Source organism: Mastigoproctus giganteus, chromosome 5 (assembly GCF_048544385.1).
Source record: "Mastigoproctus giganteus isolate SK-2022 chromosome 5, ASM4854438v1, whole genome shotgun sequence".
NCBI lineage: Eukaryota > Metazoa > Arthropoda > Arachnida > Uropygi > Thelyphonidae > Mastigoproctus > Mastigoproctus giganteus.
This window is the reverse complement of record NC_143579.1, coordinates 120,657,715-120,682,582: the sequence shown is the minus strand read 5'-3', so window position 1 is coordinate 120,682,582 and position 24,868 is coordinate 120,657,715. Positions and strand designations below refer to the sequence as shown.

At 38.5% G+C, this 24,868-nt stretch overlaps 1 protein-coding gene across 7 annotated transcripts in view; it reads right to left on the bottom strand.

Annotated features, from left to right (window-relative positions):
- Nucleotides 1-23,548, bottom strand: part of LOC150085668 (polycomb group RING finger protein 1-like) — a 276,634-nt gene extending 253,086 nt beyond the window's left edge. For 3 of the 7 annotated variants that reach the window (XM_090373432.1, XM_090373433.1, XM_090373437.1), the window contains exon 1: nt 23,125-23,543. In XM_090373432.1, coding sequence (XP_090229558.1) covers nt 23,125-23,133 — 9 coding nt within the window. In that variant the 5' untranslated portion in view covers nt 23,134-23,543. Of the gene's footprint in view, nt 1-23,124 lie in introns of all 7 variants that reach the window. The other 4 variants (XR_016546933.1, XM_090373434.1, XM_090373435.1 and 1 more) reach the window with 4 other exon arrangements.
- Nucleotides 23,549-24,868: the final 1,320 nt, after the last annotated feature.

Genomic DNA, 24,868 nt, shown 5'->3' with positions numbered 1-24,868 from the left:
ATTATAATTAATAGCATAGTTTTATATTGTAATAATGTAGTTTATTAGGCAAACAGTCTAATAAACTATATTATTAATTTCATGTGATATAAGAGTGATATGAATATGATAATAACCTTTATGTTAAAATATTTCATAAAATTTTAAGACACGTCAGTGCTTACTTACTTCAATATTCATTTTTTTTTTTATTTCAGTGACACCATAAAATTCATGTTGAAGATGATGTTTAAAAAAAACAAAAGTTGATACTGACTGCCGCATTTTTAATGAGCAATGGCCAATTAATTACTTTTCTGCACTGCTCAATGATACTTGCACATCTTTTTTGGTATTCAAGGAATATAAATGTGAAAAATACTATACCACAAAACATTCCTCAAATTACGATAAAATTTCAACGAGCCTTGTGACAGAAAAAACTCCAAGAATTAACCCAAACTTTTCAAAGTCAACAACAAAAGATTAGAACTTTTACTCATCAAAATTTATCTGCAATTAGAGTTAGTTTTCCAACCTCCCAAATCATTGCCAAAGAAGGAAGGTCCTTTATGGATGGAGATGTTATGCAGGTGGTAGATGGCTTTGTGACAGAGCCTTGTGACAGAAAAAACTCCAAGAATTAACCCAAACTTTTCAAAGTCAACAACAAAAGATTAGAACTTTTACTCATCAAAATTTATCTGCAATTAGAGTTAGTTTTCCAACCTCCCAAATCATTGCCAAAGAAGGAAGGTCCTTTATGGATGGAGATGTTATGCAGGTGGTAGATGGCTTTCATCAACCGGTGAAATACCACCACTTTGCTTATTGGAGGCTTGAAGTGGTGAAACCCATGTTTAGTCTCTAGAGCAAAGTTTCCGGCATCCCCCTCCCCCCATACTTCTCCTTCAACCCTAACCCAAGCACGGTACTAAGTACTATAGGTTCTAATACCTCTCGTGTTTGGGGTTCACATAAAAAAAAAAAAAAAAAAAACATCCTTCTTGAAATGAGGCCTCCAGACCTGTATACAGTACTCAGCTGTGGCCTGACCATTGCCTTATACAAGGGAATAATCACCTCCTTATCCCTGCTAGAAAAATTCCTATATATCATTGACAATACACCATGAGCTACTCTTGCAGCCCATCTGCACTGCTCAGAGAACTTCATATCTGCCTACACAACCACCCCCAGGTCCCTTTCATTCTCTACCACTGTCAGTGTAGTACCACAGAGTTGATATGTTGCTCTGGGGTTGCTGTTTCCCTTTTGTAGTACTTTACATTTGTAAATGTTAAACTTCATTTGCCACCTCTCAGCCCATCTGCTCAACCTTTCCAGATCCTGTTGCAGCAGCATAGTGTCAGTAGTGTCCTCGACAACCCTGGCAACCTTCGTATCATCTGCAAACTTGGACATTAAGCTTGATATACGATCATCAATATCATTTATAAATACAGAAAACAATAATGGACCCAATACTGAACCCTGATGGACTCCACTAATAACATTAGTCCACGATGAGCAGTGTCCATTGATTACCACTCTCTGTCTTCTCCCCCTCAACCACTCCTTTATCCATAGCAGCAATTTGTCCACACTGCTCCAATTTGTGCAGCAGTCTTCCACACTGCTCCAATTTGTGCAGCAGTCTTCCATGTGCAACAGTATCAAAAGCCTTTCTAAGATCCAAGTATATAATATCAAAGTTATTCCCTGCAAAGTTATTCCTAGTAGCTTCCAAGATAAGTTCTTTGAATGCTTCCCATTTTGAATTTGCTGTTGGTAACATCACCAGTTGGTCCCACTGTATAGAATTTAAATACTGTCTCAGTCCATCGTAGTCGCCTTTACGAAAGCAATAACCCTTCCCTTTACCCCTAATGGTAGTTACCTTTTTGAGTAAATCCCACTTCAGCACACTGTGATCACTGCCACCTAGTGGTTCATTTATCTGCAGATTCTTAATGCATGAAGAATCACTACTGATAATCAAATCAAGAGTATTACTCCCTCTAGTTGCCTCCTGAACATGCTGATGTAGAAAACAATCATCCAATAAATCCACAAAAGCCCTGCTAGTGTGTGAGTGACCGGCCCCCAAATTCCAGTCAATATCTGAGAAATTAAAATCTCCCATTATAAGACTCTCTGATTTACTGGCCCACTCTATTTCCCTGTACAGTTTCTTATTATACTCATCAGAGTCATTAGGCCTATAGCACACTCCTACTCTCAATTTTGATCTCCCAATTCTTATGTCACACCAAACTGACTCGACACTGCACTATCCAGCAATGTCGACTGGCTTCACTTCCTTGGATTTTATGTATTTCTTAACTAATAGCATAGCCCCTCCTCCCTTCCTATCCTGTCTATCCTTTCTGTAGAAATTGTACTCCCCAAATTCCAGTTCTGCATTCCTTATATCTGTGTGACACCACGTCTCTGATACCCAACAATATCTGCCTTTGATGTTTTGACCAGCACCTCAAATTCATCAAATTTATTTACCAAACTCCTAGCACTGGTGTATATGCAAGTATACATGCACCTCTTCCTGTTCTTAGCTACCCTAACACAACCCATGTGTTTACTTGTACCGCAATGATTCCCAGCAGTCTCTGAAATATCCTGCATCTTATTTTCCAGGCTGCTGCTCATTCCAATAGAAGCAGTGCAAGAATCGCTTTCACCTCTGCCAGTGGCTACTGTTAATCTATTAGTCCTTGTATCCCCCCAATCTAGCAGTTTTCCTACCCACCTAACACTGCCTCGATAGCATCAGCAAACATTCTTGCACCCTTTTTATTTAAGTGTATCCCATCCCTGTAGAAGCAGTCTCTCCCGTTAACAAGTACAGACCAGGCTGAAAAAAATTCTGCCCCTTGAGCCTTGCACAATCTTTCCAGGGCCGAATTGATCGACAGGGCTCTCATCATATACTCCCTCCTATCGTGTCCGGGCAGAATTGCAGACACTTTCAAATTCAACCCTAATTCACGGCTTTTTTTCAACAGTGACCTGTACTTGTTAAGTAATTCCGCCGGTCTCCTACTCTTAATATCATTAGTGCCAACGTGTACAACTATATCACCTTTTGTGCCCTTAAAAGATGATATCCGCTCTACAACTTCATCAACCTTTGCCCCTGACAGACATACCCTGGTCCTGTTCCACCTATCCTTTTTACAAAGCATGTTTCCCGTTTCCCTGTCAATAGAGTCACCAACAACTACTAGTTCCTTTGGGACCAGCACATTCTGCCTTGGGGGCTGCCGCTGTGTTGTGTGATGACCAAGTGCAAGCTCTGGCATTGGTGTGGGCAGCTGAGAGCTTGATGGGCCCCTCACTTTTAATCCTTCGAGGGCATCCACCCTGTCCTTCAAGCTCTCATATAGGCCCATAACAATGCTGAGTTGTCGCCTGATTTCCTTACACTCCTTGCATCGCGCGCACACACACACACACACACACACACAGACATCCACCATGGCAGTATCATGTCGCATACCCGACTGCTCCACAAAACATCAAGCAAGTAGTGCATTTTAATAGGCTGTGATTCAGCATTCAACTGCCCCCCCCCAGTTCTCCCCTGAGCCACAGCACTCCCATTAGCTTGAGCCTTTTGCTTTGCTCCTCTGGTCTGAGTCATGATTTCGATTTAATTTCAATAAAATTTCAATTTCAGTACAAAATTAAAACCCTAAACTTGTATCCCAACATAGTTATAACGCTATATTTATGTTTCAGTATCGAGTGTTATCTATGAAATCCCTTTATATAACTTCCGTATCAAGTTAAGTATTAATTATTTATGCTACGTAACCTAAGTCGTTATATGTATAGTTAAAAGTACAATTTAATTGACAATGAAGTTCAACAAGATTAATTATCTGATCAATTGACAATATTATGTACTATACTATAATATACTATATTAAGCTTACGCTATCTAGTTCGAGATATTTTGTATTGCGTAACAATGGCGGCAATTTACGAACGGTAAACACATGGATTTGATATCCTTACCAATACTAAGTAATACCTACAAAACCTCTATCTAAGTTACTTTAAACTAAGTATCGTAAATAGAAATATAAAGCTACTCTAGAAAATAAGTTAATATGCCAATTTAAGCTAATAAAACAGAAAATAAATCAGAAAAACTTCTCTATTCCAGGAGCGGCAAAAAGCTACGTCCGCACAGGCCATATCAGAGGTGTAAATCAAAATTTTGCAGTAACTGTAGAGCTAATTGCTTTAAAAAACTTGAAAGATACAACAGGTGAAAATACATTTTTGAGTGTGACAGAAACAACTGATGCTCTCAAACTGAATTGGGATTTGCTACCAGCGGTTACACGTATCGCGCTAAAAATATGATCGGTACTAAAACTGGATTCATGGGTCAGCTTCATGAATATCTTGAAAGTAAAATTATTAAAAAACCAATGTAATTTTATTGTATAATTCAATAGTAGTGTTTGTGTGGAAAATTTTAGGGCATAGATTCAGTCATGTCGACGGTTAATTTCGACAGTAAATTTAATTTGCAAGGCTGACCTCAATCGCCAGCAATTGAAAAATTTTCTTGAAACAATTGACTGTGAATACGGTGATTTGTTGTACCACACTGAAGTACAATAGTTGAGTAGCGGTAATGTGTTGAAGCGATTTTTTGAACTTAGGATCGAGACAGATCTATTTATGAACAAAAAATAGAAACCTGTTCCGGAACTGTCAATCCCAAATGGTTGTGGAACCTTGCCTTTTTAACAGATATATGTGAACACCTGATTTTTCTTAATATGAAACTTGTCAATGAATTGTATTATAATGTCAAAGCATTTGAAACAAAACTGCAGTTATTTAAAAGTCAACTATTTTGGAATTTTTTTTTCTTTTTATGAAAACCCCGAACACGAGAGGTATTAGAACCTATAGTGCTTACTACCACGATTGGGTTAGATTTTGAGAAGACAAAAGAAGATATTTGTTGACATTAGACTTGAACTTCCGTAGACTGTAATTTTCGGTCTATTCGTATGAAGGAAGGTTGTTCCAGAAAACGGCAGTTGAATGAATAAATGAGGAAGGTGAAAAGTTAGTTGTGTAAGTTTGAAGTTGGACAGTAAATGGATGTTGCTTGGTGGCGGCACGTGTTCGGACTGTTTTGAAAGAGAGTGGGAATTATAGAAGCCAATTCAGAAGAACAGTGCCCATGGAAATATCTGTAGAAGAGGCATGCAGCAGAAACAGTACGTCTATGAGAGACCGAGTGGAGAGACTGTTAGAGATGAATCATTAATTAACCTAACTGCCCTCTTCTGAATGGTATCAAGAAGCCTAAGAGAGGTTTTGGGGGCACCACCCCAGATGTCGGAACAATATTCCATGGCAGGGCGGATTTGCGATTTATACAGAGTGAGCAGCTGTTTAGAAGAAAAGTAACGCCGAGAGCGAAAGAGAAAACCAAGTTTTTTAGATGCAGAGGAAGCAATATTTGTAATGTGCTTGTGCCAAGAGAAAGACTAGAAGTCAGGGTAATCCCCCAAAAGATACAGTAATACCCCGACTTACGCTACCCCGACTTACGCGAACTCGGAGTTAAGCGGTTCTTGATTTTTTCGTTTGGCAACGCTGCCGCCCACTATCTTCAAGGTCGTTTTTCATATGTTATCGATATACGGTGCGACGGCGGAGAATGAGAGCGAAAGAGGAACAAAATTCAACTTTGCTGCTTTTATGTTTTTTATATTAGTAAGGGGAAACACATTTCACCATAATAACATAAAAACTAACACAATTCCAGCTATCGGTATAATCGCAAATGCAATTAGATCGAGTTTACTACTAGTTTATAACAGATTTCACTAGCAGAAACGCAACTGGATTTTTATTGTTTTATGGTAGTAACCCCTAGAAATGTGAGGTGTTAATAGTGTATGTTAATAGTGCCTTTATGGTGTTGTTTATTCAGTTGCTACATGCCGCAGCTTTGTTTATGCGTATCAAGCGTGCCTCCTCGTTTTGTAATTGTGCTTTATTCCCTAAAAATGAGTAAAATACTTAATTAAAAGGTGTGAAAAGGAAGCGTCCTGGTGAAGACACTGCAGATTCAGAGAGAAAAAGAAAAGCAATTATCGATAAACAGAGGCGGACTGGGTCAAAAATTCTTACCCGGGAAAATTTATAGTGGCCTCATACTATGGTTTATGGCCAAAATCACACCGGCCCACCGGGGTTTCCCCGGTAAGGCTTTTGGCCAGTCCGCCTCTGTCGATAGAGAAAAAATATGAAATTGTGAAACGCTTTGAGCGAAATGAAAGACCATGTGATATTGCACGTGCTACAGGCCTAAATGAAGCAACGGCGAAAAGCACATGACAATTGCAAACTTGACAGTTTGAAAATTGAAAAGGGCTCAATTGTAAAGGGCTTAAAAATTTTAGAAAACATAGACTCCAACGAAGAACGCGTTATAGCTACAAAGCAAGGAATAAAAAAATTATTAGCTTGCTACGAAGAAATTCTGCGTGAAAAAAAGAAGGCGCTGTGTCGTCAGACGAATTTGTTAGATTTTATGAAGCCATCGACATCGAAATAACTTTTTAACATAAGTCATTTGTTTTTTAATACATATTTTGTATTAATATGTATAAAGAACTGCAATTTTATTAATATTTTTCTTCTAAACTAGTGTTTTTGTTAGTCCTTGGTCCCAATTAAGTAAAATTTATATGTATTTATATGCAAAGTTGTACCCCGACTTACGCGATTTTCGTCGGACCCACCTATCGCGTAACTTCGGGGTATTACTGTATATAACATTTTGCCTAGAAATTGGAGTGTCATCAAAGATAAGCATAGATGCAGAAGAATCCTTTTTTCCGAGATATAAGACAAGACTGAGTTTTAGAAGGGTTGAAATCAACTAAGTTGTCTTTGCCCCACTGGAGAATTACCTGGAGATCGGCATTTAAGGAATTTGTAGCAGATTTTCGAGAAGTTGAAGCTGATTGAGCAGGACAAGGTTTCTCAAAATGGAAGATGGAATGCAATGTGCAATCATCAGCAAAACTATGGATAGGATTTCCAGTCAATGGACGAAGGTCATTAATATACAAGAATGAAAAGAGTGGGGGCAAAAAACTGAACCTTTGGAGACACCAGCGTTAGTGGAGAAGTTAGAAGACAGAGGGCCTTCTACCATTACCCTCAGTGAGCAATTAGAGAGAAAACTGGATAACCAATTACAAAAAACAGTTGGCAAACTATAAGATGGAAGCTTGTTTAGAAGACCTTTATGCCAAACATGATCGAAAGCCTTTGAGATGTCAAGAGCAACTGCTTGTGTTTCACCAAACTTTTCCATTGAATTCGTCCATAAATGGGTAACATAAGCGAGAATATCACCAGTGGATCGACACTGACAGAATCCATACTGGCGATCGTTGATCAAACGAAAGGTTTCTAGGTAGTTTAAGAGTTGCCGGTTAATCGATTACTCCATTACTTTAGAAAGAGTAGAAGTAATTGCAATGGGACGATAATTGGATAGGAGGGACTTGTCACCCTTTTTAGGAACTGGCTGGATATGAGAAAATTGTCAAGCAGAAGGAAAAACATCTTTGGAATAAGAAAGTGAAAAAGGCAGCAAAAGAACAGAAGTAAGTTCAGGAGCACAGGTTTTGAGCACAATTGGAGAAATACCATCAGGATCTGGAGCTTTCTTAGCATTGAGATTGTGAAAATCCTTCTGACATCCTTTTGACAGAAGACCACAGGAGGCATTGAATGGAGTGTGTTGGGAATGGTGGGAGGTGTTTTACCAAGATCATTAATACATGAGTTGGAAGAAAAATGGGATGCTAACAGGTCAGCTTTATCCTTGGCTGAATTGACAAGCATTTAGTTTTGACAGAGGTGGGAGCAGAGATGGGCAAAATTTGCTACCAATAGCTTTCGCTAGAGACCAGAATGCTCAGCTACCATTAGGGCATGAAGCAAGTTTTATACTCTTAGCCTGTTCAAAATCTAGTTTGGACTGACTAATGACTGCTTTACAATTGATGTGAGCTTTGGTGTAGGCAAAAAATGAAACAAGAATCGAAACAAGCCAATTATGATATACAGCATTCTTCAATTGAACAGCCTTAGCACATTTATTGGAAATCCAAGGTTTAGATAAAGGATGAAATTTTAAAAAGTGGAGTGTGGAATAAAAGATTCCATTCCTACAAGAATAATTTCACTGACACGATCAGAGCTGTTGTTGTTGTTATTTGGTTTTTAGGAGCATTAGCAACTAAGGCCATATTGCTCCGGGATATGCGGTGGTCATTTCCTGACCTTTCCGCATCCACCGTATTTGGTGGTGACGGGCTCAAACCCCGGTCTAATCAAGAAGCGTGTGCTACACACTGCTGCTCCTTCCCACCTGGCTACAGAGGCGCCCACGATCAGAGCAAACGTTGACATCAGAAGTTTTGAAACAGTAGTCCGACCGAGGAAAAGAAGAAAAGAAATCTCGCAGGTCATCCCATTTTGCATTCTTGTAATGCCAGACTATATGAGGTTGAGAAAAACCATGAGATAAAGGTTCCACTGGAGAAGAGGCAATCACCAAGTTGTGATCTGAGGTACCTAAAGAACCACTCACTTCGACCGTGTACTTAGGAGGGCTGTTTGTGAGAGAAAGATTGAGCATGTTGGCTGTATGGTTAGGATTGTCCGGTATTCTTGTAGGTAAATGTACAATCTGTGCAAGGTCATTAGAAATTGCAAAACCCTCAGCATCTCAACCAGCTGGATCGGTGTGACTAGAAAATGAAAGCCAGTGGGAGTTGTGAACATTAAAATCACCAAGGAAAATTATCTCACTGTTAGGAAAGGTGGACTGGAGAATGTTAAGTTGCAAAGAGAGGAAGTCAAAGAGCTTCAAGTGATTAGTGGAGTTGGGAGAACGGTAGAGACAACAGATGAATTTGACAGAATGAAGTAAAGAGATTTTAAGCCAGAGAAGATCGAAGATGCCAAATTACCAATTCTCTGACAGGGAATTTCGGAATGGACATATGCGCAAGTACTACCTTCGAAGCGAAAGGAATCATACAGCGAATAATTTGGGCAACCGAGATGAGCAGTATTTGAATCAACCAATAACTGAGATTCTGTCAGAAAAAGTACATGGGATTTGGCAGACTGCAAGTGGAAATGGACATTGTTGAGATTAGAATTGAGACCACGTATATTTGTGAAATGAACTAGGAACTAAGAAATTAATAATTTTGATATCATATACTTGGATTTCAGGAAAGCTTTTGACACTCTTGTGCATGGAAGACTACTGTACAAATTGGAGCAGAATGGAAGTTGCTACAATGGATCTAGAAAATTTGGGCAGATGGGCTAAGAAGTGACAACTGAAGTTTAACATTGACAAATCAAAGTACTGCATATGGATAGAAGTAACCCAAGAAGAATGTACCAACTGTGTGGTACAGTAAAAGTTGAGAAACCTGGACCACCCGAGAATCTGGACTTTTCAGAAAGTCACAAAATTTTTAAATTTAGCGTACTTTTCTGTGCGCGCGAGCATATGTGAGTGCCACAGATGCCCGGCAACAACAAGCAAGCTTGTGGTTGCCATTTTGAAAAGAGCAATCAAACCATGGCAACGCTATAATTTTTGTCCTAATCTTTCCATTTACCATATATAGCATATGTATTTACAAGCACATAATAATGGCTCCCAAAATAGATAAACTTCATAGTGTGAAGAAAAAGAAGAACACATTTAAATTGAGTGACAAACTTGAAATAATTAAGAAACTAGAAAGTGACGTAAGCAATACTGTTTTAATGGAAACATACAACATCAGAAAGTCTACAATTTACAATATAAAAGAGGCAAAGAATAAAATTCTAGAATTCACAGCCTCGTCTGAGCCTTACAATAAAATTGCTGAGAAAAAGTTTACATCGGCCAAAATTAGAAAATCTTGATAAAGTGTACAAATGGTTTTTGCTAAAACGATCGGGAGGTATGGCAATTTCTGGGCTGATGCTTATTGCCAAAGCAATGTATTTTAAGGAGAAAATGAACGTTGAATCAGAGTGCACATTTATTGATGGATGACTTAGGAATTTCAAGACTCATCATGGTATTAGACACTTAGATATTGCTGGAGAAAGACAGTCAGCTGATACACATGCAGAAACAGAATATAGTGCAACATTTGAGAAAACTGTACCTGACTACGACCTTACAGCCGATCAAATTTATAATGCTGATTAAACAGCAGTTTATTGGAAGTATCTGTCCACAAAAACTTTGGCTGGAAACCAAGAATGAAATGCAACAGGGTTTAAGCTTAATAAGGAAAGAGAAACCGTTCTTATGTGTGCTAATGCTTCAGGTCAGCATAAAATTAAGCTTTTGATGATTGGAAAATTTCAGCGCCCACAGGCCTTTAAAAGAATTGTGCACTTACCTGTGACCTATAAAGCCCAAAAGAATGCTTGGATGGACAAAGATATATTTTGCGATTGGTTTGTTCATGATTTTGTTCCATCAGTTTGTCAGAACTTGAGAAAATTGGGGAAGCCTGCAAACACAAAGTGCCTGTTACTTCTCGACAACTGTAAGTCCCACCCACACAAATCAAAATTAGTGTCCAATTGCAGAAATATTTTTGCATGTTACTTGCCACCAAACGTAACACCATTAATTCAACCCATGGATCAAGGGGTCATTAGGAACTTTAAATGTCACTATAAAAATTATTTTATGATGAAAATGATGCATAAGAATGTCGACCCTTCAAAATTTCAATGCAGTTTAAAATTTTGAAGGGTCAACAATCTTATGTGTCATTTTCACTCACAACTGCAAGGAATGCAGTCAATCATGTAACTCTTTTAAGAGTGTGGCAAAAATTATGACCAAACGTCATGTTTGCAGATCTACAATCTGATCGAAAAGAAGATTTTGAAGGATTTCACATAAAGCTGAAGGTATCTGAAGTGAAAGAACTGATGGAAACTGTTAAATTATGTACGGAAGACAACCCTCTACACAAACAAACTTAATGCTGATGACATAGAAGAGTGGATACACAATGAAGATAATGTTGAAGTTGCAGTGACTTACACTGTTGCAATAATTTATCTGAAAATATGCCTAGTTCTAATTTTTTCAATGAAAATTTTGTTCAAAACATTAGTTTGTTGCAGGAAAATTTTCTGATTTTAAAAATAATTCACAGGTGTTTGAACTATTTTAAAATCCATTTGATGTACCACTCAATGATATTGATGAGAATTTACAATTAGAGTTGGTAGATCTTCAATCTAATCATGCACTGAAGACAATATTTAAAAATGAAATTCTAATTCAATTTTATTTGACGTTATTTGAGTCAGATTATCAAAAAATTAAACATGTTGCGAGAAAGGTTACATCAATTTTACATGAATACATGTAAAATTGATGTAACCTTTCGTATATATATGAGCAGACTTTTACAAAAATGAAATATTTAAAATCAAAAATGCAATCACATCTAACTGACCTGCATTTAGATGATTTTTTAAGAATTGGAACTAGTACTTTTAAACGAAATTAGTCACACTCTACAACCACACTCATCGCATTAATTATAATTTAGTTGTATTACTAAGTGTATTTTTGTGATTAGTACAACAAATAAGTAATAATTAATTTTGTTGTATTACTGACAATATTTTTTGTGTTTAATACAATAAATAAGTAATAATTAAAATATGATATAAACAAATTGTATTTTATATTACATATCCATCGATTTATTTTTGAATCTGTAGATATAGTAAATATAAAATTTGTTTCTCAACATAACATTAGTTATGCAGACAATGTAGTTTTCAGTAATTAGGAATTTATTATTATTATTAGCCATATGGTGCAAGGAAGCCTGAGGCTTATGCTGCACCAGCCAAAAAAAATTCCCGAGTTATCCTGAGTGAGAGAGAGAGAGAGATACAGAGTGAGTAGAAAGGAATCACCAAGAAAGAGAATAATGATGATTTACTCAGACTCGCCAAATATTTCCACAAAAGGAAAAATCACTCTCTCCTAATTCTCAAATAGGATGCTTACGGTAGAAAATAGGTTGACCACAGCCAATGCCTGCGTCGGGAATATTGGCTTAATCTTTGCGAATGGCTATGGACAGCTGACCAGCAGGACTTCTCGGCATAGTAATGTATAAGTTGTATAGGTTTTACTTTTTTTAGCCATTGCTGATCCATTGCTGGGCAAAGGTCTCTCCCAAACTGCCATCTTTTTCTATCCTGCGCCATGGTTGGCCATTTCCTCCTTCAGGGTTTTACAGGCACCATTAAATTGTAAAATGACTTAGCTCTTAATTTGTGGAATTAAAGCCTTTAGCTATTAAAAGCTAAAAGAATTAATGCTTAATCCTTTTAGCTTTTTTTTTTTTTTTTTTTTATGTGAACGCTAAACACGAGAGGTATTAGAACCTATAGTACTTAGTACCATGCTTGGGTTGGAGGTTGAGAAGACGAAAGAAGGTATTTGTTGACATTGGACTTCAACTTCTGTTGTTGGCTGGTGGCGGCACGTGTTCAGACTGTTTTGAAAGAGAGAGAGGGAATTATAGAAGCCAATTCAGAAGAACAGTGCCCATGGAAGTATCTGTAGAAGAGGAATGCAGCAGAAACAGTACGTCTATGAGAAAGCGAGTGGAGAGACTCTATTAGAGATGAATCATTAATTAACCTAACTGCCCTCTTCTGAATGGAATCGAGAAGCCTGAGAGTGGTTTTGAGGGCACCACCCCAGTTGTGGGAACAATATTCCATGGCAGGGCGGATTTACGATTTATACAGAGTGAGCAGCTGTTTGGAAGAAAAGTAACGCCCGCCGAGAGAGAAAGAGAAAACCAAGTTTTTTAGATGAAAAGGAAGCAATATTTGTAATATGCTTGTGCCAAGAGAAATTAAAAGTCAGGGTAATCCCCAAAAGACATATATCATTTTGCCTACAAATCGGAGTGTCACTAAAGATAAGCATAGGAGCAAAAGAATCCTTTTTGCGAGATATAAGACAAGACTGAGTTTTAGAAAGGTTGAAATCAACTAAGTTGTCTTTGCCCCACTAGAGAATTACCTGAAGATCGGCATTTAAGGAATTGGTAGCAGATTTTCGAGAAGTTGAAGCTGATTGAGCAGGACAAGGTTTCTGAAAATGGAAAGTGGAATGCAATGTGCTATCATCGGCAAAACTATGGATAGGATTTCCAGTCAATGGAAGAAAGTCATTAATATACAAGAGGAAATGAGTGGAGGAAAGAACTGAACCTTGGGGGACACCAGCATTACTGGGGAAGTTAGAAGACAGAGAGCCATCTACCATCACACTCAGTGAGTGATCAGAGAGAAAACTGGATAACCAATTACTAAAAACAGTTGGCAAACCATAAGATGGAAGCTTGTTCAGAAGACCTTTATGCCAAACACGATCAAAAGCCTTTGAGATGTCAAGAGCAACTACTTGTGTTTCACCGAACCTTTCCATTGAATTAGTCCATAAATGGGTAACATAATCCAGAATATCACCAGTGGATCGACACTGACGGAATCCATACTGACGATCGATGATCAGACAGAAGGTTTCTAGGTAGTTTAAGAGTTGGTGGTTAATTGATTTCTCCATTACTTTAGAAAGAGTAGAAGTAATTGCAATGGGATGATAATTGGATGGCAGGGATTTGTCACCCTTTTTAGGAACTGGCTGGATATGAGCAAATTTCCAAGCAGAAGGAAAAACATCTTTGGAATTAGAAAGTGAAAAAAGGCGGCAAAGAATAGGAGTAAGTTCAGGAGCACAGGTTTTGAGAACAAGTGGAGAAATACCATCGGGACCTGGAGCTTTCTTAGCATCAAGATTTATAAAAATCCTTCTGATATCCTTAAGACGGAAGACCACAGGAGGCATTGAATGGAGAGTGTTGGGAATGGTGGGAGGTGTTTTACCAAGATCATTAATACATGAGCTGGAAGAAAAATGGGATGCTAGCAGGTCAGCTTTATCCTTGGCTGAAGTGACAACAGAACCATCTGGTTTGGACAGAGGTGGGAGCAGAGATGGGCAAAAGTTGCGGCCAATAGCTTTGGCAAGAGACCAAAATGCTCGACTACCATTAGGGCAAGAAGTGAGTTTTCTACTCTTGGCCTGTTCAAACTCTAGTTTGGACTGATTAATAACTGCTTTACAATTGTTGCGAGCTTTGGTGTAGGCAGAAAATGAAACTGAAGAATCAGAAACAAGCCAATTACGATATGCAACATTCTTCTCTTGAACAGCCTTAGCACATTTATTGGAAAACCAAGGTTTAGATAAGGGACGAGATTTTAAAGTGGAGTGTGGGATTAAGGATTCCATTCCTGCAAGAATAATTTCACTGACACGATCTGAGCAAATGATGACATCAGAAGTTTTGAAACAGTAATCCGACCAGGGAAAAGAAGAAAAGAAGTCTGGCAGGTCATCCCATTTTGCATTCTTGTAATGCCAAACAACACGAGGTTGGGAATAGCCATGAGATAAAGGTTCCATTGGAGAAGAGACAATCACCAAGTTGTGATCTGAAGTGCCTAAACGACCTCTCACTTCGATCGTATACTTAGAAGGGTTGTTTGTGAGAAAAAGATCAAGCATGTTAGCTGTATGATTAGGATTGTCCGGTATTCTTGTAGGTAAATGAACAATCTGTACTAGGTCATTAGTAATTGCAAAAGCCTCAGCATCTCGACCTGCTGGGTCGGTGTGACTAGAAAACGGAAGCCAGCTGGAGTTGTGAACATTAAAATCACCAAGGAAAATTACCTCATTGTTAGGAAAGTTGGACTGGAGAAAGTCAAGTTGCAAAGAGAGGAAGTCAAAGAGCTTCAAGTGATTAGTGGAGTTGGGAGAACGGTAGAGACAACAGATGAATCTGACACAATGAGGTAGAGAGATTTTAAGCCAGAGAAGATCAAAGAGAGGAGATTCCAAATTGCCAAGTCTCTGACAGGGAATATCAGAATGGACATATGCACATATACTACCTTTGAGGCAAAAGGAATCATACAACGAATAATTTGGGCATCTGAGATGAGCAGTAGTTGAATCAACCGATAACTGAGATTCTGTCAGAAAAAGTACATGGGGTTTGGAAGACTGCAAGTGGAAATGGACATCGTTGGGATTAGAATTGAGACCACGTATATTTGTGAAATGAATTAGGAAGTGCTTGGGAGGTTTAGATCTTTTCGCAGATAAGCTTGCTCTATTAGTTTGACAATTCATGGTATATTCAATAGTAAGAAAATGTGGGTGGGACATGCTGTATGAAGTAATGAAATTTTTGGATAGGGCATACACATGGTAAGAATATACCCAGATCCTTGACATAACATGGCCTCGACAATGCTCCCTGCATACACACTACTCGGACTCCCTCCAGTCACTATCTGGCAGAGTAGAGATAGCAAGATTATACACTAGCTGATCCGGAAGCCTCCTAGAGAGTTACCAATAGGTTTGGTCCGGTGTACTAACTAGCGGCCGGCCTGCGAACACCGTTTTAGAGCTGTACCCTCGAAATGTAAGGAATATTGGATCTTGCCACGACATTCATCATAACCTCAAAAGTCATCAATCATACTGCATGATGGAAGAGATAGGGAAGGGTTAACCGGAACTTAGCTCTAGAGACTAAACATGGGGTTCCACCACTTCAAGCCACCAATAAGCAAAGTGGTGGTATTTCACCAGTTGATGAGAGTCATTTACCACCTAGTACTGCCTAGTAACACAGAGGGGCGCCGTTCCTCCATGTGGTGTGGGCGCCACACCTCGACCCCTGCTTACGTTGGTTCACACCTAGGTGGTCACCCACCATGTACTTGTGCATGGAGGTTATACCCAGGATTACCAACAGTCCCACCATCGTGAAGGGGCAAGCAGAGGATTTGGCTGTCAGAGACTGTCCGGACATCGCCGAAATTGGGTCCACTTGACTTGAGTGTCACCCGAATATCAGTTCCATCAGCGTTTTAGTCTCCCAGGTAGCAAGTACAGCTGGTCTGGCATATCTGAGAGAATGTCTGTGACAACCTCAAGGACCATTCATGTTTTCTACAGCATCAGCTTTATTGCCTAAAGTCCAGAGATGCAAACAATGCGTACCCAGGTCTGTCGAAATCAGTTCATTATATCAAAATTTTCTTCGTGAAACTATTTTGAATGTAATGACTAAAGGGAAATCAAAAAAGTTCGCTACATAGAAGAATTCACTATATGGAAGTTTGTTAAAGAGAGAGAGAGGTCTGACTGTATATTGAAGGAAGAACTGGACAAACCTTTGTAGCGAAAGGATAGTGAAATGGGTGGCTTTTTTTTGGCTGATGCTGCATAAGCTTGCTTTTTTCCATCATGAACCACTACTCATGCTAATGCTAAATACACTTTCAATGTGATCACTTTGGGGATCAGCTAAACTGATAACAATATATTTCAGAATTAATTTGTAGTGCTGGAATAATGTCAAAATTTCATGCAATTAATGTCTGTACAAATATAAATTTGGTAATTATTAATAGTATGACGTTTCTACTTGGTGGTACCAACCTATTTTAAAAATTTTAATTAATACACTTTTTGTTTCATTAAAATTAATGAAACAACACACTATTCAAAAAAATTGAATTATTATTAAAATATAAAAAATAGTAAGTATTGCAATCTAGTGATGAGAGACCAAGCACTAATGGAATATAACACACAATTCACAATACTAAATACTTTTCTCCAAACTTAAGGTTAAAGTTTTATCCTGTCAGGGGATGCCAAACCACCAGCATTATATAACTCTACAGAAATGTTGAAATAATAACAACAGCTTAGAAAAAACTTTACATGAAAATCAGAGCAAAACGGTATCCCCAGAAACGTTTTGGGATTACTGGGACATTACAACTGTCTTTCGGATTTTACAACTGTCTTTTGTCAGTTTGAATTTATGCCATCCTCATGTTCGTAATCTGAGCAAGAGGAAGAATCCCATCAGAATTGAGCCTGCTAAACCCATTCAAGGCCTTGTACACCTCAATCAGATCACCTTGCAGCTGCCTAGTCTCCAGACGATATAATTTCCGGCAGTTAAGCCTTTCTTGGTAAGAGAACCCATTCGTTCCCCTCACTAATCTTGTTGCCCTTCTCCGTACTCTCTCAAGTAACTCTACATACTTCCTAAAATAAGGCTTCCAAACTTGTATGCAGTACTCTAGACGTGGCCTGACCATTGCCTAATAAAAAGGGATAATCACCTCCTTTTCCCAACTAGCAAAATTCCTGTATATCATTAGCATTAGTAGAGGCATTTGATGCAAGAAAGCAAGCTTATGCAGCATCAGCCAAAAAAAAAAAAAAAAACCACTTCCACTTCACCCCTCTCTTCGTTCAAAATACCTGTCCAGCTGAGCCTTAAACTTATTTAGGCTATCAACTTCCACGACAAGGAATGGAAGTCTGTTCCACCAACCAACCACTCGTTGGCTAAAGGCAAATTTCCGCACGTCTATCCTACATCTGTCTTTCCTCAATTTGAATTTATGCCCTCTCAGGTGATTATTCTGAGCGAGAGGAAGAATCCCATCAGCATTGAGCATGCTCAAACCATTCATTGCTTTATACACCTCTATCAGATCACCTCGCTGGTGCCTAGTCTCCAGACACTGTAATTTGCAAAACTTAAGCCTTTCTTCCTAAGAGCACCCCTTTGTTCCATTCACTAATCTTGTTGCTCTTCTCTGTACTCGTTCCAGCAGGTCTACATCCTTCTTGAAATGAGGCCTCCAGACCTGTATACAGTACTCTAGGTGTGGCCTGACCATTGCCTTATACAAGGGAATAATCACCTCCTTATCCCTGCTGGAAAAATTCCTATATATCATTGACAATACACCATGAGCTACTCTTGCAGCCCGTCTGCACTGCTCAGAGAACTTCATATCTGCCTGCACAACCACCTCCAGGTCCCTTATATTCTCTACTACTGTCAGTGTAGTACCACAGAGTTGATACGTTGCTCTGCGGTTGCTGTTTCCCATGTGTAGTACTTTACATTTGTCAATGTTAAACTTCATTTGCAACCTCTCAGCCCATCTGCTCAACCTTTCCAGATCCTGTTGCAGCAGCATAGTGTCAGTAGTGTCCTTGACAATCCTGCCTACCTTTGTATCGTCTGCAAACTTCGACATTAAGCCTGATATACCATCATCAATATCCTTTATAAATACAGAAAACAATAATGGACCCAACACTGAACCCTGAGGGACTCCACTAATAACATTAGTCCACGATGAGCAGTGTCCATTGATTACCACTCTCTGTCTTCTGCCCCTTTATCCAAAGCAGCAATTTGCCTCCAATGTCACACTGCTCCAATTTGTGCAGCAGTCTTCCATGTGCAACAGTATCAAAAGCCTTTCTAAGATCCAAGTATATAATATCAAAGTTATTCCCTGCATCCAGTTCCTTTGTGACTGCATCATAGTATCCAATCAAATTGGTCAGGCAAGACTTCCCCTTAACAAAACCATGCTGTGTCCGAGCTATAACTGAAGTCTTGTCTAAATGATCCTGCAGAACTTCTTTAACTAGTTGCAGCAGCATAGTGTCAGTAGTGTCCTAGCCTCCATTAATTTTCCTGGAACAGAAGTTAAACTCACAGGTCTATAATTGCTTGTGTCAGCCTTTGATCCTCCTTTGTGAATTGGGGTCACATTTGCACATCTCCAGTCTGCGGGCACCTCCCCTGAGTCCAAGGAAGCTCTCATAATTATGGCTAAGGGTTTGCTTACTTCCTCTGCTGCCTCCTTTAATATAACTGGATAGATCCCATCCACCCCGGGTGCCTTTCTTGTGTTTATCTTCAACAGTTTCTCCTCCACTTTACTCTCAGTTATTACAAGATTCTCTAGCTTACTGCTAGAGAATAAACCTCTGGCTTTCCCCTCGCTAAATAACTCCTCATGTGTGAATGTCGATGCAAAATATTCATTTAGTTTGTTAGCTACCTGAGCAGGATCATCAACAGTTGACCCATCGATATCAAGTGGACCAATCTGATTCATCCCCTTCCTTCTAGAGTTTACATAAGTAAAGAAGTCTTTGCTGTTTTTCTTTGCATCCCTTGCCAAAGATTTCTCGTACTCTGCCTTCGCCTGCCTAACCTCCTTTGTAACTTGGTTACAGATCAACTTGTATCTATCATAGGCCTCTGTGTTATGTGTTAATTTGTATGTATCCCATGCATGTTTCTTCTCTGCCATATGCCTCATCAGTTCATCTGACATCCATTTAGGCCTAAACCTTGAACAATATTTCTTAGTTGGTATGTAAAGCCCAGTAGCTTCCAAGATAAGTTCTTTGAATGCTTCCCATTTTGCATTTGCTGTGGTAACATCATCAGTTGCTCCCACTGTATAGAATTTAAATACTGTCTCAGTCCATCGTAGTCGCCTTTACGAAAGCAATAACCCTTCCCTTTACCCCTAATGGTAGTTACCTCTTTGAGTAAATCCCACTTCAGCACACTGTGATCACTGCCACCTAGTGGTTCATTTATCTGCAGATTCTTAATGCATGAAGAATCACTGCTGATAATCAAATCAAGAGTATTCCTCCCTCTAGTTGCCTCCCGAACATGCTGATGTAGAAAACAATCATCCAATAAATCCACAAAAGCCTTGCTAGTGTGTGAGTGACCAGCCCCCAAATTCCAGTCAATATCTGGGAAATTAAAATCTCCCATTATAAGACTCTCTGATTTACTGGCCCACTCTATTTCCCTGTATAGTTTCTAATTATACTCATCAGAGTCATTAGGCCTATAGCACACTCCTACTCTCAATTTTGATCTCCCAATGCTTATGTCACACCAAACTGACTCGGCACTGCACTGTCCAGCGATGTCCACTGGCTTCACTTCATTGGATTTTATGTATTTCTTAACTAATAGCATAACCCCTCCTCCCTTCCTATCCAGTCTATCCTTTCTGTAGATGTTGTACTCCCCAAATTCGAGTTCTGCATTCCTTATATCTGTGTGACACCAAGTCTCTGATATCCCAACAATATCTGCCTTTGATGTTTTGAGCAATACCTCAAATTCATCAAATTTATTTACTAAACTCCTAGCATTGGTGTACACGCAAGTATACATGCACCTATTTCTATTCTTAGCTACCCTAACACAACCCATGTTTACTTGTACTGCAATGACTCCCAGCAGTCTCTGAAATATCCCGAATCTTGTTTTTCAGGCTTCTGCTCATTCCAATACAAGCAGTGCAAGAATCACTTTCACCTCTGCCAGTGGCTACTGTTAATCTATTCGTCTTTGTGTCCCCCCAAGCTAGCAGTTTTCCGACCCACCTAACACTGCCTCGATAGCATCAGCAAATATTCTTGCACCCTTTCTATTTAAGTGTATCCCATCCCTGTGAAGCAATCTCTCCTGTTAACAAGTACAGTGTAGGCTGAAAAAAATTCTACCCCTTGAGCCTTGCACAATCTTTCCAGGGCCGAATTGATCGACAAGGCTCTCATCATATACTCCCTCCTATCATTAACAATACCCCATGATCTGCTCTGGCAGCCTGTCTGAACTGCTCAGAAAACTTCATATCTGACTGCACAATTACTCCCAGGTCTTTTTCATTCTCTACCACCACACAGTTGGTAGGTTTCTGTGCAGTTACTTCTACCCATATGTAGTACTTTGCATTTGTCAATGTTAAATTTCAATTGCCACTTCTCAGCCCATCTGCCCAAGTTTTCTAGATCTTGTTGCAGTATCATTCTGCTATTACTATCATTAACAACCCTGCCAACCTTTGTATCATCTGCAAACTTGGATATTAAGCCTGATATACCTTCATCAATTTCACTGTTAAATATACAAAACAACTGTGTGCCCAACATCACACCCTGGGGGACTCCACTAATAACATTAGTCCACAAAGAGCAGCATTCATTGATTACCATTCTCTCTTCTCCCACTCAACCACCCTTTTATCCATTGCAGCAACTTGTCCTTAATGCCATACTGCTCCAATTTGTACAGTAGTCTTCCATTCGCAACAGTATCGAAAGTTTTCCTGAAATCCAAGTTCAAGAATACCTCGCATTGTGCGGTTAATTCGTGCCAAAAAAATACCGCGATGTGCAAAACCGTGCCGATCGAGGTATTATTATTATGTATTTTAATGTAATGCTTTCCGACAATTTGATTATATGGGTCGAGTTGCAAAAATATATAGGTGTTTGTTTACTATAAATTGATGCACACGAAATTCTTGCAAAAAAAGAAACTAAAATGAAAAATACTAGTAAATACAGTACAGATGATTTTTATAGCAGTATGTACATACCAAAAGAATATAAGTGAAGTATGTACTGTATTTTTATTTTGAAAAATAACTGATCAGCTTAGTTTGCAGTTTTTTCTTCTTTTTATCTGCATACATCTCTTTATAACATCGAATGTCATTTTGCAACGCCTGCCTTACTTTCATACCTTGTTGATGTTTGGATCTAGAAGAACACTCAGCGCCATTACATTTCTTCTTTCCACTCATATTTTCATATAAAGGTGTAACGTTTTTAAAAAATAATCTTTAATAAAAATACACAGCGAAAAATATTTACAGGTTATGCACAATCAACGACCTCACTGCTCGGAATCTAGAGTGTTTACTAATCTATCAAAGCTAGCAGAGTCCGTATATAATTGGAGTTGTGACAACAGTCAGCATGGCCTTGAATCCATAATGCATTGGCCTATGTGCTGGCATTATAATACATACATACATATCAAATGTATTGGTGCATTACGCTGTTAATTTTTTTTCAATTTGTAAATTAAGCTACCGCAAAACCTGCACTGTTCAAAACCGCGCTATGCGAGGTATTCCTGTATATGATATCAAAAAATAATATTTTTTTTGATATCATATACTTGGATTTCAGGAAAAAATGCTTCATGTATCCTGGAAATCATTCCAGATCTTCACTATTCTTATCTGTAACCTAACCATATGAAAAACTAACACAAACGACAGCTGTTTCCTGATTTATAAAACAGTGCCTCATAATTCAGTATAATCTAACAGTTCCACTTAGACAAGTCTGATATCTGGTATAAACTGTTTTTGAGTAAGAATGCTCTATAAACTAAGTAGGTGAGAGAGCAAAGGCTTCCATGATTATTATTTATGTAAATAATAGGGTCTGAGTATTGGAATTGTCTTCATTGACAATGATGATGTTTTCCCTCTTTAATATTCTATATAGGGTGCAAGTTTTTCTTTTTCAACCGTTAATCACTGTTTTCATTAAAAAAAAAAAATCTTAAAGAAGACTGGGCAAAGAACTAATTCGTGACCATAACTCCAGGGGCTCACATCTGGTGAGTATGGGCTTGGCACACCCAGGGTCCTGAGCTGGATATCATCATTCTTCTCTTTCTTGGTGATTCCTTTCTACTTTTGACTCACTCTCTCTCTCTCTGGGATTTTTTTTTTTTTTTTTTTTTTTTTTGGCTGGTGCAGCATAAGCCTCAGGCTTCCTTGCACCAGTGATTGCAAGTGATTGCAAAATGATTGCAAGCAAAATCCAGTGGAAACAAGCACGCGGTTAGTATATCACTACTAAATTGTGTGTGTGCCTATATATATATATATATATTTTTTTTTTTTTTTTTTCTGTGATATTCAACAATTATTCTTTAAAGTCAAAACAAAACCTGTATAAAAATTCGCTATTTAGAAGTTAAATAAATAAAAAAAAATTTTGGATGGCTAGTCAATAATCAAAGACATTATATAAAAACAGAACACGAACAAATTACTGTTTGAAGTTATAATACCCACATGACGACAAGATTAAATGGAATACGAAAAAATTAACTATATTAAACCAATGAGAATATCATATAAACTCCTCTGACCGTCTGGACGTCCTGCAGTATAAACAGAAAATTTATTTATTTATTATATAATGTATCTTCAATGACTTACCTCTTCCATGTCTTGTTGGGACTTCGTCTTGTACCATTTAGGGTGGAAAAGATGTGGAAAATAAAACAAACGTGAGTGAAACAGTTTTCATTCTCAATATCTTCCGCCATTAACGAAACTTCAATAAAACGAGAAACAGCAGGTACTGAAGGCAACAGAACATTGTCTGCTTCCATTCTGCTGTTTTGCAAAATGTTAATTTCTAAGATCACTCAGCATTATACTCACTCGTCAATTTTCTCTCTCCAAACAATAACACTCCTCAGATGAATCGTACTAGACACATTACATTTTATCTTTGCACACTTACACGAGGAAAACAAACCGATTACACAGAACTATACTACGATTATAACGAGTTATTAAAAAACCACAATTTTCTAAAACGGATGTGGTTTACAGTACTGTACTTGACATAAACCTTGGGGAAGGGAGATTCTTAAAAACTAGTTCAAACAACGATGCTGATCACAGAGTGTCTATATATTTGAATGTAGTTTTTTTGCTAATCCAGTGTTATATGAAAATTTAAATTCAGTTGTGAGAAAATTTAATTATAGTATTGTATTTTTTTTAAATGTACATTTCTCAGATATTATGAATGTTTGGGGGAAAAGCAGTGTTGTTACTTTACTTTTCGTTTCTAATTATTATTATTATTATCCATATGGTGCAAGCAGGCTTATGCTGCACTAGCCAAAAAAAAAAATTTCTGAATTAACCCGAGAGATAGAGAGCTCGGGTCCTGAGCTGGATATCATCATTCTTCTTTTTCTTGGTGATTCCCTTCACAGAGTATCTTACTTCTCTGTGATTCCCTTCTACTTCTCTCTCTCTCTCTCAGGGTATTTCAGAATTTTTTTTTTTTTTTTTTTGGCTGGTTCAGCATAAGCCTCAGGCTTCCTTGCACCATATGGCTAATAATAATTAGAAACGAAATGTAACAACAGTGTTTTGTAAGGACCTGTCCTTACAACTGTTATTAATAGTGGTTTTGTTAAATATTGGAAAATTATTTGTATTTTAAACAGTCAGCTTTCAGTAATATACCGGGTTTTAGAAAACAATGGATTTTGAATATTGTAGTACTATCCTTAAGTAAGTTCATGATTGAAATAGCAACGGGGGGGGGGGGAGCGGTCTCGAACTCGCGGAACAATGGGTTCACCGATCGAGAAAAATTCATAGTACAAGTATACTAAGCGAAGGCAGCACCCCACCCTTAATCAAACAATAGACCGTTACGAAACCCATTTGGGGAAAGGGACAGCACACGATAGAGGAGAAAATTCGAGAATGGGAGTACGCACTTAAAAATTTCATGGGGCGATTAAGAACATGTGAGGTCACAAAGAAGATCCGGAAACTTCTGGAACTTCCAGTCATCCTTCTAGAACGTTCGAGAAAATTCTGGATGCCGGAAGTTCAGGCAACAAAGTTGGAGGTCAAGACAATAGGATGGAAATGAGCATATGAGATAGGAGATGAAAGGGGCAAAATAGCTAATGATTAGTCAGAAATAAGGGGTGGGGGATATAACAAAAAGGCGATGCGAGGCGAAGAAAAGGGCTCCTGAGTGAGAGTTCCGGAGTGGAGATCATGAGGAGGGTCCCCGAGAGGGAAGCGTCGCAGAGCTAAACCTAAAATAATGGGGGGGGGGGATGTATAAGTTTCCAAAGAGTTAAGAAAATGTGTAGTGGGGGAGTTGAGAAGTGAACCTGTTAAATAAGCGGTAAGGAAGCTG